At 34.9% G+C, this 19,038-nt stretch overlaps 1 protein-coding gene across 3 annotated transcripts in view; it reads left to right on the top strand.

Annotated features, from left to right (window-relative positions):
* Gulp1 (GULP PTB domain containing engulfment adaptor 1) overlaps positions 1-19,038 on the top strand; it is a 212,881-nt gene that overhangs the window by 171,621 nt on the left and 22,222 nt on the right. For all 3 annotated transcript variants that reach the window (XM_090354453.1, XM_090354452.1, XM_090354454.1), the window contains exons 5-7: positions 529-600; positions 8,235-8,333; positions 10,922-11,059. In XM_090354453.1, the coding sequence (XP_090210579.1) occupies positions 529-600; positions 8,235-8,333; positions 10,922-11,059 (309 nt within the window). The remainder of the gene's footprint in view (positions 1-528; positions 601-8,234; positions 8,334-10,921; positions 11,060-19,038) is intronic.

The following is a 19,038-nucleotide window of genomic DNA, read 5'->3' on the forward strand; positions in this document are numbered from 1 at the left end:
AAAAAAAAAAAAAAAAAGCTGATATAGGAAGTTCGTGGTTCAAAGCCAGCCAAGACAAAAATTATTGAATTTTTGTTTGAAAAGCAAACCAAGGTTGACACTGCAGTCCTCTAATTCCAGCTACTCATGAAGTAGAAGTAGAAAGATAGTGGTCAATGAGCAGCCTGAAGCAAAATTATACTACCCAGTCTGAAAAACACCTAAAATCACAAAAGATTGGGACATGAATGTAGTGACAGAGTGTTTGGTGAGTGCCTGAGTTTAAGCCCCGGTGGCAATGCCAATGGTATATTTATGTTTTCATATGCTATAAACATAAGCTAATTATTTAGGAATTGAATTTCAGGCTATTTACATTTTCAAGTTCCAAATTTATGTTTTCATTTCATCTTTTAAGCATAAGTTAATTATTTAGGATTTATTTGGGATTTGCATTAATATCAAACTATTCTATTATGCAATGTAAGAGTTTAGAATGGTTGATAGATAATATATTCAAGCCCATGTCTTACAAGTGGCCATTTTCAGTTTCTTGGCAGTACTGAAGTGGAGCAGCCAAAAGGAACAGAAGTTGTGAGAGATGCTGTGAGGAAATTAAAGGTAAGGAAAGCCTTTCAAATAAATGATGTGGCATGGCTTTTGCCATGTGATCAAAAATTTGATGGGAAAAGGCTAAAATAACTTGTGAGTAGTGTAGGTTTTTCCTGTTAAAAATGGACATAAACATACCATGCCAACATTTTAGTAATAGCTATCTACATGCAAGTTTTTCTGAATATTACATGGTATATTTTGTGTGGTATGCTGTCTTCTAATTACTAATAATAAACGGAATGGCAGCAATTCATAACTTTTGACATTCAGTTGCTTGCCTTTCCTTTTCTTTTAAGTGCAGAATAGCATAAACACTATCTCCAATAGATAAAGTATTATTTTCATCAGTTGGAAATAGGGAGTTAGAGGTGATTTTCAAAGAAACGTTTTGTGTAATGGCTGCATATATCAAAGACATAGTCATTCTAAGAGGTAGTGGCCATCTCCCCGAGCAGTCACCTGGGAGCTGGTGAGATCAAGAGAAGAGGAAGAGGACATTGATTGTAGCTCGACATGACCATAATGTCCCAAGGAGGTTTAGCAACACCCCTCTATGTAATCAACACCTTTCCTGAGGGAATCTACGCAAAACCACAGGTTCATTATCTATAAATCTCCTGAGAAAATCTAAGTGAAAGCATCTATTCATCATCAACCCACTTCTTGAGAAAAATCTAAGAAACTCTATCACTTTCTCAGAGTTAATAAGTTCTTAGGAAAATTCTCATGTGAGGTCATGCGAATCATGCTTTTCTGATTTCTCCCCCAGAAAAGATTGTTTTCATGAATGTTTGAAAAATTAGGAAATTTCCATTAACAGAATTCTTGTGTTTATGGTATTAAAAAAGATCTTTCGACTGCTCCTTTATTTATATAATTGCTTTTGAAAGGCTCCTTTTACTTTTTTTTCTTTGAACAAACAACACAACACTTATCTAATTTAACAGTATGACTTCCAACTGTTTTAACAACATTCGGAATTCTCAAGTGTTATTTTCTGCTCTGTGCCAGTGGAATCCTAATTACTCAGGATATTGATATGAGGAGCCAGCCTAGGCATAAAAACTCACAGGACTCTATTTTCAAAAACAAAACAAACAACAACATTAAAAAAAAAGACAGCAAAAAGTAGGATTGGATGCATGGCTGCTCCAGTGGAGTTTGAACTGTAAAAAAGACAACGAGCAAAGAAAGTATTGGCTCCTTTTTGGAAAGTCATACCTATAGAATCTATGACTTAAATTAAGAAAAGATTAAAATGTTTTATATTATGAAGTAATAAAGGTAGATAATATTTTACCTACTATTTTTATATGTAACTATAACTATTTTAATTAAGCATGCTGAAGTATCTCAAGATAATATCTCTTGCATTGGAAAATAAGTAGACTAGTTAATCATTTCTTTTTACTACTGAGTAGGTAATTTTTTACATTTTTGTTGTTGGATCACAATAGTGTTAATAACTATTAGAGAATTCTGAAGGTCTCACAGTTTGGAGCGGGCATTTAGAACAGAATTCAGCTGGCAGGTTTTCAAAATGCTGCAAAATGTCTACCTCCACTACGTTCAGACTGTTTATAAAAGTACAGCAGTGTTTACCTTCATTTTTTATAGTTCGGATGTGTTTATTTTGCAGTTAAATCCAAACTCAAAAAGATTCAGTTGCATTAGGTGAAATACATCTCTCTCTCTCTCTCTCTCTCTCTCTCTCTCTCTCTCTCTCTCTCTCTCTCTCTCTCTCTCCCTCTCCCCCTCCCCCTCCCCCTCCCCCTCCCCCTCCCCCTCCCCCTCCCCCTCCCCCTCCCCCTCTCCCTCTCCCTCTCCCTCTCCCTCTCCCTCTCCCTCTCCCTCTCCCTCTCTCTCCCTCTCCCTCTCCCTCTCCCTCTCCCTCTCTCTCTCTCTCTCTGTCTCTCTCTCCCTCTCCCTCTTTCCCACTCTCTCTCTCTCCTTCTCTCTCTCCCTCTTTCTTTCCCTCTCTCCCTCTGCCATGGGCCTGGTCACTGTCCCTGAGCTCTTCAGCTCAAGACTACTGCCCTACCTTTAACCCAGGCCCCACTTCCCGTTTTTTTTTTCTAGAGTTTAATTGGAGATAAGAGTCACAAGTCCTTTTGTGCCCAGGCTGGCTTTGAACCTTGCTTCTCAGATCTCAGCCTTCTGAGCAGTTAGGATTACAGGCATGAGCCACTGCGCCCAGCTAGCATATACTTCTTGATAGTAGCTTTTGTCTGTTAAATGTCTTCCAGAATACATATTCATTTGATAGGTAATCTACACTCTGATGCTTGCAGAATCTCAGGAATGTATACCTAAAAATCAGTGTACTATGAGAACAAATAAAACAATTATTTTTGCCTATTTTATCATTTTATTGCATTTTTGTAGTCCTCTCTGACACAAAGATCTCAGACTACAAAACAAAGTACAAAGTATTCTCTTTTTTAAATTTTAGGTTTTTTTTTTTTAATTGTAAAGGTGATGTTCAGAGGGCTTACGGTTACATCAGTAAGATAAGGAGTACATTTTTTGTTGAACATTGTTACCCCTCCCTCGTTTTTTTCTTACTTTCCTTCCCCTCGCCCATCCCTAAAATGTAAAGTTCATTTTTGACATAGCATCTTGTGAGTATCACTGTTGCAATGGTTCTTCCCTTGCCCTTTGTCTCACCATTTTGTGATTTCCCCTTTCCTTTCCCAAACCAGATATATCTGTGTACAAGACACAGGATACCAAGACCAGAAATAGTGACAACAGGGGTTAAATCAAAGAAAAAGCATGAAAAGAAAAAATAACCGGACACAGTATATAGCAAAACAAAACTAATAAAACTCTGTTTCCATATATTAGAGTTTATTTCCATAGAGTTCTTTAAAAGTTGAACCAGATATTGTAAATATTGTCATGTTTCAAAATAGCCAGCAGGTGGTAGTGTGGCTCTATGGATAAAAATGCATTTCTTAACTACCAACTGTATATAACCCCATTTAATTGAATGTTTTTCTCAAATTCATGCATTGTGAAAAAAATTTAAGTGACTATACTTTAGTACTTGACTTTATTTTGTCCACAAATTACCATTCTATTTCTTTTTCTATTTCTATTTAAATATTTTTGACACTAAGTGCTCAAAATTTATGCATGAGACAAGTTAGTGGAAAACCTAAAATATTTTCAAGTAGCTTATATTTTGTTTTTGTATTACATGATGCATGGCTAAATTTCAAGAAAAAATGTAAGCTTTAGTTTTTGTTAAATATTTTCTATTATTTTATGAGAAATATGTAGTTTTTTGCTTCTCTTAAATGTAAACATTTTTTTAAAGATCAAATTTGGAGGGGCCGGGAGTTTGGCCTAGTGGTCAAAGTGCTTGCCTAGCATGCACGAAGACCCGGGTTCGATTCCTTGGTACCACGAACATAGAAAAAAGCCGGAAGTGGTGCTGAGGCTCAAGTGGTAGAGCTCTAGCCTTGAGAAAGTCCAAGGACAGTGCTCAAGCCCTGAGCTCAAGCCCAAGACTGCAAAAAAAAAAAAAAATCAAATTTGGAGTTTTTACTTTCACATTCAAACTTTTGTTACAAGGATGTTCCATTTCTTTCTTTGTGCATATTGAGGAATTTTTAAAAATAATTCTTTGTAAATTTATCTTTGGTTATACAACGGGATTATTTCTTAACCATGCTTAGCAATGGGTATTTCTTAATTATATTTTAGTTTCTTAAAATTTATGATTTTAAAACTTTCTGTACATGAATGATGCTGTTATTTTACTGAATTCCACTTTCAACAGTGAGTTTTTTCTGTGTTTACTAATACCATGAATACAGGAATTACTCAAATACATAAATGAGTTTTTATAATATTTGTACATGAAAAAGTATTAGAATATGGCTTCACATCTTGCTAATTTCCCTGCAAGATTAACATAGGGTAGCATGTTTGGGCCTTAAATATCATGGAAGAATCCTTACTCTCATGGAGTTCTAGTGAAGTTCTATTGAATCCCAGAGCTAACTCAGGGAAACGGGGGCTTTGGGAATCACCTTCCAGTCCTGTTAGGGGGTCAGCCCAGGAGTTTCTTTTTCAGCATCACCCAATGTAGCATAGCTGTTTTTTTCTTCACAATCTGTTACTTGTTTAATGAAGTAATTAATGCTAAATTATCATGTGTTCAAGTACAGCTGATTTCCCCATATGAATATTAAGAACAACTTAAATTTTAATTATGGGAAACAAAATGAGAAAAAGTAGCATAAATCAATTTTTTTTGCCAAATAGTGTATGTTCCATTACTACTGTGCTAGAGATTCACAATAGAACACAATTTCACTTTTTTAAAGAAGACTTTTAAAGCAAATAGATGAATTGTGTGAGACTGACACTAAAACGCAGTGCTCTCTTTAAATGTTAGTTCTGCTAAGCAGTGATACATATTTAACAAGACTAAGTAATATTTCTTTACTTTCGATCATCTTATGATGATGCCAGAGGTTTGCTTTTCTTTGCTGTATTTGCATACAGATTGCCTATGCTTCACTGCTTTTGGGAATCCTACTGGTTTATTGTATTCAAGTTTTAATAGTAGATCATTCTATCTAAATTTACCAGGGAAGGAATTCTCTGGAGCAATAATTGAAAGAAATTCAGCAAGAAGACTCTATAAGGACAAAATTTTAAATTATAAATAGAAAAAAAAGGATGGGTTGGTTGGCTTGTTACCCAATGTTTTCCAGTTTTTCTATATTAGCAGTGATTTAGACAGGAACACAAGTACATAGTTTATATGTAGGAAAGCTGATGGACAATATGCAAATAGTAGCCAACAGTAAGCTTCAGTTTTAGGAGAACTAAAGAGGGAATGAGTGGGGTTAGGAGAGATTGGAGAGAATGTTGGAGACATGGCACTGGACTCCCAAACTGATATGTTGAATTGAAATGCTTTGTACAGCTATCAAGGATAATACCAAAAAGGAACAATAAAGAAAGATGGTGAGGATATCAAAATGTTTAACATATAAATTGCATAAGCATAGCCTTAGGCACAGGGGTCTGTGGCATATATTCAACAAACTTCACCAGTAAACTGTGAAATTCATGTAAAGAGAACTGAGAATTTTTCTTTGTAGATACAATTTATACAGTAGTTTTTAGGATTCGTTACTACAAACCCATTTCATGATTAAAGTGCCTAACTTCTCTGGGATGGATTTTTTTTACCTTAACTTTGAAGTGGCAGACTGGCCTGACTGGATTCTGAAGCCTCTTTGAGAGGCTTATCTTGATGGGGAGCAGAAAGGATTCAGACACTTTCCATCACATGTTTTGTGTTGTCACTGCCCTCTTCCTTTTCTCTATCTCATCTTTCTTCTCTTGCTTTCTTCTTACTGTGTGTGTGTGTGTGTGTTTGTGTGTGTGTGTAGTTATGTGTGTATGTATGTATGTGTGTATGTGTTTGTGTCTATGTGTGTTTCTATCTTTCTTCATTTTTTTCTTCTCAAAAATATAACACTATTATTAATGATTGTGGTGTGTGGGGGGGGGGTGTACAGTATATTCTTCTGACATATAAAAAGTTTCCCAGTCCTCTCACAGGAGGTTAGAGGAATGGTTGTTGGGGTTTAGATATAGGGGCCTAGGAAGTCACTGCATGTTTTTGTAGCTGTGTAAAAAAGGAGTACTGAGGAAACCGGCTTCAGGTGGGATCTACCTCTACTCATAGGATGTGATTTGCTCAGATGGCTTCACATAAGTGCAGAGCCCCTGACTTTCTACACCTTTCAAGGTGAAAGCCTGTACGTTATTTATTTATGCTACTTCAAGAAAGATATTAAGGAGGGAAAGGTTAATACACATTCTTTGAGAGAGGACTGGAATAATCTTTGGCCTTCATTAAAGCATGAGTTTTGTACAGAAAGAGTAAAAAAAAGGAAATATTTGGCACACATTGGTTGAATTACATGTAAAATATATGACTGCAGGAGACAAAAAGAGGAAAACAGTGTGCATGCATGGAGTAGGACAGACAGCGAGCTGAAAAGCTGCAAAACCCGACATGGAATAAAGCAAATGGCACCCCCAGGGAAATGAAAGCAGACACTCCAAGGCATCTGTGTGCATTAATTATGTTACTCTTCGTGGCAATGTGAAGCCATGAAAAGAGCAAAAGGCCTTTAACCATGCTGCTCCAGCACTGAGCTCCGCCATGTGTCTTCACATCTGCCCTGTATTAGAGTGAGAGGCAGAGTGAAAATGAAAACGACACACAAGAGGACTCAAGCCTCGCCTTGGCTTCCATGTGAGCTATTTTGAGTCAAGTGAAGATGATTTTCCATATGCTAGACATTGTATGCGAGAAAAATAATGCTTTGAAGCTATAGAAAAGGGATGAGGAATCCTACATTTTTTCCTTTGTTTTTAAAAAGGAAAATGGAGGAGAAATGAGAAAAGAAAAGTAGGCAGACAGTGGAGCATCCAGATAAAAATTAGAACATTCGGTAGGTAAAATGTTAGTAATTAAGGAGTTTTTCCTCATTTTTTATTTGCATCACTAGCATCAGAATTAAGGGAGTTCCATTTTGGCATGATCCTAGGAGCATAGCTGGGTCTGACTTACCTTTTTTCCATTTTAATGAGTAACTTTTTCAAAAGAAAAACAAATCCCAAGCATTACTTCATACATATTTACACTATATAGTGCATGTCTGTTACATTCCTGTGCATATGTGTTTGTGTATTTTTGTTCAAAAAAGTTAAAAAAATATATTTATTCTTTAATATTCTCATTTAACTAGCCTTCTATAAATTTTCTCTCCTTCCTAAATTTTAGTTGTATTTCAGTTTGAACCAGTTGAGCCACATCTCCAGCTCTGTTCCATGGTTATTTTGAAAGAATGTCATGAACCTTTCTGCTTAGCCCATCTTTGAGTCTTGTTTCGCCATATCTTAGCCTCCTGAGTAGCTGGAATACAGGACATGGGTCAGTGGCTTGTGGATGGTATTTCTACCATAAAATTTGCTGTAACTGGGAGAGAAGCAGAAAATTCATCTACTAAGTGCATGAACAATATGTGCTTCCTTTTGTATTTTCTAACAGAACCTAACAAACATCTAGTAGCCTTTAATTCAAATTAAAAGTACATCTAATACTACTCTGAAAAACACAGCAAATTGCTTATGATTTCATGATGTTATATTTGTAATTCTATGTTGACTCCAGATCTATACTTAAGAATTTTAGTTTTACTTCAATTCTTAGCTTTAGTTTAAATCTGGTAGCCTTTTATTTGAATGGACAGGGCATTAAAATAAGAAAATATCTCTGGATGTACAAAGCTGGCACATTCAGAAGCTGATGAATGCTAAGTTGTCTCTATTAAAAACAAAAGTATGCGTCTTGTGAATGTTGATTCAGTATTTCAAATGTCATGAAAAAGTGCACTAAAGATCATTTTTATCCATGCTATTGAAAATAAATCTGATTTATTGATATGATTCCTAAATACTTTGAGAGTATTTTTCCAAAATATTGCAATGAACAGTATTTCATTTGAATCTGACATTGAATAGAAATCTCAAATGTGTATGTGTATTTATTCACCATAAGAACAAAATGATAATTTTGTTAATAAGATTTTCATTTGTAGTTTGCAAGACACATCAAGAAATCTGAAGGCCAGAAAATCCCCAAGGTTGAATTGCAAATATCAATTTATGGAGTAAAGATTCTAGAACCTAAAACAAAGGTAAGACTGCTTTTTTGCATGTCAGAGCACAGTAATCTTTAACAGTTGAATACAAATTTCCAACTTCACCAGCATCTGCTGCCATTTGCAATAGCAAATCTCCAGCTCCACTCGAGACTACTGAATCTGCAACTTACACCGAAACCCAGTGACTCCTGTACACATTAAAGTTTGAATGCATCTGATAGAGTGCTGAGATCTGTACACAGCAGACTTCATTTTCAGGTTGTAGCACATGGACCACCCTAAAATGCTGGATATGGAGCTGTGTTTCAAGTGGTAGAGAGCTACCCTGGAGTAAATGGGAGCAGTGCCCAGGCCCTAAATTCCAATCCCCGGATGTTGCTAGAAAACAACATTTTCAAATTTATGCCGATGATTTCCAATTTATATCCTATCAAGCTGTCATTCTGTTCTATAAGTTACTAGAATCAAATTTCAGGCCTACCAAAATCTACAGTACATTTATAAAATATCAGTGAATTAGCCAGTTGATTTTCCATCATTCCATATGGCTCTCCTCAAATCAATAATGTCATTTTCTTCCTCCCTAGCCAAGCTCTCCTTTTCCTATATTTAACAATTTCTATTAAGAGGTCCCCAGACTCATTTTTCTTAGCTTTTAATGTGAAAAAGAAACATCTGAATTTTGAGCTCTCTGAAATCTGAAAAGCAGTTCCTGGAGTTTTAATGTCCTCAAGCTGTTTTGAAACTTCAGTTACACATTAATATATTACAAATTATCTATCTAAATATATATATGGCTCTATTTACATAAAAGCATCTAAAGAGAATTCCAGCTCTCCTGAGCATTAGTCAACAGTACACTCTACAAAGATTCAGAATGTTGATCTCTGGACTCTTAAAGTATCTCAAAGTCAGAATCTCAAGGCCTAGTATGTGCTGTGCATTTGGAAGAGAGAAGATAGGAGAGAGAGAGAGAGAGACAGAGACAGAGACAGAGACAGAGACAGACAGAGAAACAGAGAGAGAGAGAGAGACAGAGACAGAGAGAGACAGAGAAACAGAGAGAGAGACAGAGAGAGAGAGAGACAGAGAGAGAGAGACAGAGAGAGAGAGAGAGGTTTTGTTTTTGGTTTTGGTTTTGTTTTGGTCAGTCATGGGATTTTAACTCTGGCCCCGGGCATTGTCCCTGAGCTCTACAGCTCAAGGTTACCACCCTATCCCTTGAGCCACAATGCCACTTCTGATTTTCTAGTGGTTAATTGGAGATAAGAATCTCATAGTCTTCCCTGCCTTTATTGGCTTTGAACCACAATCCTCAGATCTCAGCCTCCTGAGTAGTGAGGATTATAGGCGGGAGCTACTGGCACCTGGCCACAATCTTCTTTTTGTTTTATTTCTTTGTATTAGTCCTGAACCAGGCTTGAATTCAGGGCCTGAGTGTTTAACGCCAGGGCCACAGTTGCACTTCTGACTTAACTAGGGATGAGAATCTCATTGGTCTTTCCTACCTGGACTGGCTTTAAACTGCAACCTTCAGAACTACGTTTACAAAAATATTATGAAGTCAGACTAAAAGCTTTCTTGACAAAGAATTCACTCCATCTTTGGGTGAATGTAGTCTTGCTTCCATATTTAGTGTTTTAAGTTACTTATAAATAAGGCAAACAATCCATGATTCTGATTAATATTTCTGATGTTACAATGCATTTTGGGGAGAGAAAAGTTACTTAAACCATAACATTAAAAGGAATAATAGGTTTTTTTAAACAATTTAATAAGATTTTTTCCTATGTACAATATGTTTTAAAACACTGTGAGAGTAAACAGTATCAATGACAATGTATATGAATGTAAATAGTATCTGACACTCAATTTCTTTGCTTAAAATTTGAAAGTTTGAAAAAGTTTTTTATTTATTCATAACATTTTTATTTTAATTAAGCTCATGTATAATATTTTTCCTGAATTTTGTAATTTGATGTGTGCATGTGTCTGTATGTCTATGCTGAGATTGTTGTGTGTTTGTTTTCTGAATAGCTTCACTCATTTGAGGGCTTTTCTATCAAGAACAAGAATGACCTTCCCAGATAATAATTTCATGAATGTGGGTGAAATCATAAAGATATAATTGTATATTTCATGTGAAATTTAATGCAGGCAAGTGTATGCTCTAAGTTACACTACTCATCATTAGCAGTGATATAAACTGAAGGGAGTTTGATTTTAAAAGCATCCTCCTGGCAATATAACCTTTTGCAGACATTTTAATCTCTTTGAACTTTAATTTTCTCCTTCGTAAACTTGTAGGGTTGAAAACCAAAAACTCTCTTAACTTTCTTTGCAGTTCCCATTCTTTACAGTTGGTAACCTACTGATCCTTTTGTGTTATGCTTGTGTTTTTCTAAGTACTACTGGGATGATTTTCTTTAATCTTCAAGTCAGAGTATTCATCCTCATGGTTTATTTGTTTAAGTTTGGGGTCTACATAATTATAAAAACAAAGTGTCACAGATATCAGTTACACTTTACAAGTGGTAAGGTATGTGTTCTTAATTCAAGCTGGCTTTTCAGAAAGTGGATGAAATGCTATCAACTGTATTCATTTTCATCTGTGTTCACAGGAAGTACAGCACAATTGCCAGCTTCATAGGATATCATTCTGTGCAGATGATAAAACTGACAAGAGGATATTCACTTTCATATGCAAAGATTCAGAATCAAATAAACATTTGTGCTATGTATTTGACAGCGAAAAGTGTGTAAGTATGCCAGATGTTTTAGGGTGGTTGTTCTCTTTTACAAGCCAGGAATTGTCTTGTTTCCGGCCTTAGTAAAGCATTTGGAAAAGAATGAGGTCTGCAAATACTTAAGTACACTAATAGATTCATCCTGTCATGCGAGTATACTACAGGATTTCACCCTTAACTAAATTCTTATGTTCATGAGCAAATGCCTGCATGCAAATTTCTTTCATTAGAACACCATGCCAACTTGTTCTATGCATTTGTTTAATTTGCTTATAATTTTATTTCCATCCAAGTTTTGAATACAAGGTATATAATGCAAAGTAATGTTAAGGAAAAGTGTATTTCCGTTTTATACTTTTTTCTTAAAAGGGAACAGCTTAATGGAAATCAATATTCTAAGCCCTGGGAAATAAAAGCCGCATGACTTCTTAAATGAGTCTCCAATTGCATTGGGCATTGTTTCATATAATGAATGTAATGAGATGAAATCATGTATTTGTGCATGCCTCTGTGTGTGTGTGTTTGTGTGTGTGTGTGTGTGTGTGTGTGTGTGTGTGTGAGAGAGAGAGAGAGAGAGAGAGAGAGAGAGAGAGAGAGAGAGAGAGAGAGAGAGAGAGAGAGATCTAATGTTAGCAAGTAAGAACATTTAGGGAAATCCAGTAAGCACACAATAGCTTTTTAATTATCCGGAATCAAAGAAAATCACATATTACTGTATCATTCTTGTAAGCACAAGCAAATTCTAATCATAACCTGAGTTCTTGCTATAAAATGTAAGATATGTCTTCCAGACATTGATGACTTCAGTAGAGAAAAAAATATCTAACCTCAATAGCATTGGTGAAAGATAATGACACTCATTTATGTGCTATTTTTCTTGTTAACAATAAGTAGCAGACTACTCACTATGATGGTGACCGCAATGGAATATATTCCTAGGGTTTCAGTATGTGAGTTTTTGAAAACAAATTTATTTTTATTTTGTATGTAATTTTTGTATCAAGCAGATAACAGATTCTCAACAAATTTTTCCATGAGGAAAATTCTATGTTGAAATATACCAAAAATAATTCAAGTTATTTCCTGTATATTTTAGATTTTAGTGCTTTAAAAAGGTAAGCAAATATGCTTAGCTACTTTGGCATTATATCTTCTTGGAAATTAGGGAATATTATGGGCAATTTAACTGAAAAAAATATGCTCACCATGTAAGATAGTGTTGTTGACCCACAAAGAAAGATATTTTGTGGAGTTGAACATGTTTTTGAATTTATTCTATTAAATGAAAGCATTGATTTAATGTGCTTCTTACTTATGGTACTTTGCAGATTTTTTTATTGTGTGATGGAGAGGACTATAGTGCATGTTTGTTGAATATCTTCTCTGTGTAAGACATAATAACCTTTTACCATTTGCCCTGAAGAGTAACCTCAATGACTTGCCTTACACAGAAATAAACTTCCCTATGGCTATCTGAAATGATTCACAAGCAGAAATGTTGATACATATCAGTCTTTATGCCACTTTCTTTCTCTTTCTTTGACATCTACTCAAACTTGTTTCTTGATCATAAACTATACAAATTTCAGAACCCTTGTAGAGTTCCAGTAAGTTTTAAACTATGATCATATTTTCTTCAGAATCATATTTTCTATAAATAATTCCCAGTTCTCTTACCATTTTGTTGAATAGAATGCATTCAGGTTCTTTTTGCTTGAAAGTTATATATGATTTATTGAAGCCTAAGGTAGTGATTAACAATAACGTCAGAACTTTCATAAACACAGTTCTTCCATTTTATAATAAATATTAATTTGTGTGTTATCAGAGTCCTGAAAAAAGAAGAAATAAGGTTGCCTAGCTTTAAAATAATACTGAAAGAAATAGTAGTTGAAAGTGTCCCAGAATTAGAAAATAAAATAAACCTATAGATTGAGAATGGATCAACAAGATGTGGTGTTTCTACACAATGAAATTCTATGCTGCTATCAGAAAGAATGACATCGCCCTATTTGTAAGGAAATGGAAAGACAGAAAAAATGACTTTAAGTGAAGTAAGCCAGACTCAAAGGAACATAGGCTCAATGGTTTCCCTCATTTGTCATAATCAGTAGAAACCTTGGGCTCTCCTAGCAGAGATTTACAATAGAACAAAACCTAGATACATAAGGCCATACCCTACGACATTCAGTGAAAGGACCTCCAGGATATAGAAACAAAAGCCATATAATGAGTGATTGTTGTTCTTAATGTACTATGCTATCTCTCATCTCTTTTGCTGTCCCTTGGTTATCTCATATTGTTACATTATTTCACCTTGTTATCTGATATAATGTATATATGTATATTTGGTTATTTGAAATTGAATAGGGAAGGGGGGAAAACAAGATGAGGGACGGGGGTGGGGGGAAGGAAATGGGGACCAAGACATAAGAAAGGGTATCAATGTATATGAAGTAATGCACCTTCTATCTGGTGAATATAATGTAACCCTTCTATTAATTACAATAAAAATATATGAAAAAATAAATCTATAGATTCAAAATATTAAATGAACTCCAAAATGCATTGTTCCAAATATTAACATATTAAAACATAGTCATTTTTTTCTGGAAACTAAAAGCAAAGAAAAAATTGAGACAAATAAAAGCTGTTCCTTACCTATAGAATATGATCAAATATCATGGTAGTATGTTTATCTTAAGAAACCATCAAAGTAAGAAGGAAGTAACATTATTTTAAATAATGTGGTTGGATCACTGTCAAATCAAAACCAAACATTCAGGCCCATGTCTATTTTAGGAGTTAAAGAAATTAAAGAATTATCATTTTAATGACAACTTTTTCACTACTAGACCAACCTTCTGTAAATAGTGTTTGTTGGGGTGTAGGGCATGTCTCCCAACAGAAAAATAGAAGACAGAGCCTTGAGAAAAGATGAAAGTAGAATGAAAAGAATTAGGAAATATATAAACAAATATATAGTTTTCTGAGTTATGTGTTATGGTAGAAGTGCTATATTCTGATTTGACTCTAAGTATATATTATATACATAGCAGTAAAATATGTGCACAACTATATCATCAACAGAAAATTGAAAGTCTGGGAGGGAAGGGAGGTTTTTTAATATTACACTTGAAATAGAAAATTTGCACTGCTAGGCAACTGTAATAAATAATATAAATAAAATAAACACAGTAAGAATCCTAGAACAATCACTAAAAAGCTGTATGAGAAGCATTTAATAGCACTATTATTTTTTAATTTACATAATTTTTTCATATATTTTTATTGTAATAATAGAAGGGTTACATGATATTTGCCAGATAGAAGGTGCATTAATTCACATACATTGATACCCTTTCACATGTCTTGGTCCCCATTTCCCTCCCCCCCACCCCCACCCCTCATCTTGTTGTCCCCCCTTCCCTATCCAATTTCAAATAACCAAATTCAAATATATCTGATATATCAGATAACAAAGTGAGATACTGTAACAATATGAGATAAACAAGGGAAAGCAAAAGAGATGAGAGATAACATAGTACCTTAAGAACAACAATCATTCATTATATGGCTTTTTCTTTCTATATCCTAGAGGTCCTTTCATTTAGCATCATACTATATGGCCTTATGTATCAAAGTTTTGCTCTATTGCAAATCTCTGCTAGGAGAGCCCAAGGTTTCTACTGATTATGACAAATGAGGGAAACCATTGAGCCTAAGTTCCTTTGAGTCTGGCTTACTTCACTTACTATGATTTTTTCTAAGTCTTTCCATTTCCTAACAAATGGGTCAATATCATTCTTTCAGACAGCAGCATAGAATTCCATTGTGTACAAATACCACATCTTGTTGATCCACTCAACAACTGAGGGACATCTTGGTTGGTTCCATATCTTTGCTATGGTGAATAGTGCTGCAATAAACATTCTTGTGCTACTGGATTTAGTATGTCCTTGTTTCTGAATGATTGGGTAAATGCCAACTAGTGGAATTGCTAGGTCATAGGGGAGCTCCATGTTTAGTCTTTTGAAGAACTGCCGTACTGCTTTCCATAGTGGTTGAACGAGTTTGCACTCCCACCAACAGTGCAGTGGTGATCCCTCCTGGCCACATCCCCTCCAGTATCTGTTGTTATTAGTTTTCTTGATCATGGCCATTCTAACTGGAGTGAGGTGGAATCTTAGAGTTGTTTTGATTTGCATTTCTTTTATGACCAGAGATGTTGAGCATTTCTTCATGTGTCTATAGGCCATTTTTGTTTCTTCTTCAGAGAAGACTCTCTTTAAGTTTTTGGCCCATCTTTTAATGGGATGGTTGTTTCTTTGGAGATTAGTTTTGGAGTGATTCAATTTTTTGAGCTGTTGATATATTTTAGATATGAGGCCTTTGTCCATTGTATGGTTGGTGAAGATCTTCTCCCACTCTGTAGGCTTCCTAATTAATTTACTAGCTATGTCCTTTGCCATACAAAAGCTCTGCAGTTTAATGCAGTCCCACTTATCCAGCCTTTCTCTGATTTGTTGTGATTCTTGGTCCTTATTAAGAAAGTTTCGACCTGTGCCCAGGAGGCCTAGTGTATCTCCTATTCCTTCTTGTAAAGTTTTCAGTGTGTCAGCTTTTACCTCCATGTCTTTGATCCATTTGGAGTTAATTCTAGTTCTTTGTCTAGTGACAAAGAAGGATCCAGCTGTAGTTTTCTGCAGGTGCTTAACCAGTTCTACCAGCACAACTTGTTGAAGAGGCTATCTTTCTTCCATTCTATTTTTTTGGCTCCCTTGTCAAAGATTAGGTGGCCATAGGTCTGTGTTTAATATCTGGGTCCTCAGTTCTATTCCATTGGTCTTCAGGCCTGTTCTTGTGCCAGTACCAAGCTGTTTTGATAATTATAGCTCTGTAATAGTGTCTAAAGTTTGGTATTGAAATTCCTCCTGGGCTGGTCTTTCTGCTAAGAAGTGTTTTTGCTATATGGGGTCTTTTATTATTCCATATGAAATTTTAGATTGCCTCTTCTATTTCTTTAAAGAATGCCATTGGAATATTGATGGGTATTGCGTTGAATTTGTAGATAGCCCTTGGCAAGATTGTTATTTTCACAATATTGATTCTTCCAATCCAGGAGCATGGGAGGTTTTTCCATTTCCTCAGTTCTGCTTTAATTTCCTTTTTCAAGGTTTTAAAGTTTTCATCGAAAAGGTCCTTTACATTCTTAGATAAGGTAATTCCTAGGTACTTTATTTTCTTTGAGGCTATTGCAAAAGGAGTTGCTTTCCTGATTGTTGCCTCATTCCTCTCACTGTTGGCGTAGAGGAAGGCAGTTGATTTTTGAGGGTTATTTTATACCCTGCTACCCTTCCAAGTTTTGAATCAGCTTAAGGAGCTTGGGAGTAGAGTCTGTGGGATTCTTTAAATATAGAATCATGTCATCTGCAAAGAGGGAAAATTTTACTTCCTGTTTCCCTATAAATTTTATAGGGAAAATTTTATAATGGTTTTAAAGCCTATAGAAATTCAATGAAAACAGAACAAAAGTAAGAGAAATTAGAAAATTATTAACTTGAGCCAGGAGTGTAGCCTAGTGCTAAAGTGCTCACCTAGCATACACAAAACTCTGAGTTTGATTCCTTGCTACCTTACACACCAGAAAAAGCCAGAAATTTCACTGTGGCTAATGTGGAAGAGTGCTAGCCTTGAGCAAAAAGTGTCCAAGGACAGTGCCCAGGCCCTGAGTTCAATCTCAGATCTGGCAAAAAAAAATAGATAATTATTAACTAAAAACTACAAAGTCCTAACATATAAAGTCACATTAAATAAAAATCCCATACAATACAAATCCCATATGAGCTAATTAGATATATGCATTAAAATTGAATTGAGGGGAATTCAAATCCACATTGTCTATAAGGAATTGTAAGTGGGAGGATATAGGTGACATAAACACTTTGAAAATAGAAAAAGGGGAAGGAACCCCATTCTATAACTTCTCCTAGGAATTTATGAATGTTCTACAACCATGTGGGTTATTGTAGTTAAGAGCTTAACCTTTAAGAGTAATTTAGAAAAGTCTCAGATGGGAATTTAGATAAGCATGGGTGGTCAATGTACATATTCAAGTAAAAATTCTAACTCATGAACAATAAATGAGAAACTGACATTTACAAAAACAATAGAAAAGGGGAGGACGGTAACATGCAATCATTATTTAAATATAACAGAAATTGCCTTTGTTAATATGAGAATGAACTTTAATGCAAAGAAAACTACTAGAATTAGAGAATATTATTTAATAATAGAAAGACCATATTACCAAGAAGACAATCTTCAATATGCATGACAATCTTCAATATGCATAACAGAAATGCAGAATAAGAATAAAAATGGTAGAACAGAATTGACTACACAGATAGACAGCTATATTTGGAAACTCCATCATGATTCATCCCAATATTTATAGAACAATCAGAAGAAAATCATCAAGGATATAGAACAACTCAACAATAATCAACCAACTGGACCTAATAAAAGTTACTCCACCCAGAAACCACTCATTTTCAAGCATTCAAGGATCATTTGCTAAAGTACAACATTTTCTGATCAAAGACAGACCTCAATTAAAAAAAAATTTTGGAAGCATAAAGAATATAATTTTTGAATCAAAGAAATGAATCTAAAAATTGTGATTAGAAGAATAATAGTAAAATTTCAAGAATGAAGCATAGCAATTGTATATTCTATATATCAAAAAGATATTAACAAAGAGAATATTTTTTTTGTCAGTTGTAGGGCCTGAAATCAGGGCCTAGGGTGCTGTCTCTGAGCCTCTTTGTGTTCAAGACTAGCATTTTACTACTTAAGCCACTGTGCCACTGCTAATTTTTGAGTGTCTACTCTGAGATGAGTCTTATGGGGACTTTTCTTCACCAGCTGGCTTCAAGCCTCAATCCACAAATCTCAGCCTCCTCAGTAGCTAGGATTATAGGCATGAGCCACTGACACCTGGCTACAAAGAGAATTTTTTCTTAATTCCAACAAACTAAACAGATATAAAATAAAGCTCATCAAGATTTATTCTAAGAGTGAGGGATACTAAGTATGTAAATATATTACAAAAGAGCAATGTTTCAAATCATGACATACATGTCTTTTTTACCATATAACCATATGATTCTATGGCTTAAAGCATTAGTAAAATCAATATTCAATGTTAAAAATTATAAACAGTAAAATCTTCTCAATTTCATTCTCCGCATCTTTACAACTACAGATTCCTTATATGAAGTTAAAAAATAAATAGTTTAAAAGAAGTATAGAACAAGGAAAGTTTTAGGTTTTCTGTTTTTTTCTCTTGATACTATTAAAGGTATGGCATGTCTCCAGTTTCAAGTCATTAAAATAAGGCAAGAAAAAAATCAGGAAAATGTAGACTACAAGATGAAATGAAACTGTTTTTGCATGGTGCTGTCTGTTCAACCACCAACATCACACACTTGCACATACACACACACACACACTAATTATTCCAAAAGAATTTTTTTGGAAAGGCCTGGAAAGAACATATCATTGAAGAGAGCAAAGATAAAATAATGCTCAATAATGGCATCTATTAGGGAAATTCAAATTGAAATCAGACTTAGCTATTATTGCACAATCTTCAGAAAGCCTAGTTGAGTCAAATATAGCTGTTGGGGATATAAAATGCCACACCACTCTAGACTTTGTCAGTTAACATGAGAATATCATATGAAATATTTGGACAGTTATCCCAGAAAAATTAAAGTTTAAGTTGTTCACACAAAAACTTACACATGAATCCTCGTAAATTGGGTCCAAGGATGGAGAACAGATTCTTTTTTTCATATATTTATTATTGTAATTAATAGAAGGGTTACATGATATTTGCCAGATAGATGGTGCATTAATTCCCATGTGGAGAACAGATTTCTAATGTTTGCCAGTGGCCTAAGGCAAGGACCGAAAAGGGTCTTGCC

This window comes from Megascapheus bottae, chromosome 21 (genome assembly GCF_031878675.1).
Source record: "Megascapheus bottae isolate mThoBot1 chromosome 21, mThoBot2.hap1, whole genome shotgun sequence".
NCBI classification, from domain to species: Eukaryota; Metazoa; Chordata; class Mammalia; order Rodentia; family Geomyidae; genus Megascapheus; species Megascapheus bottae.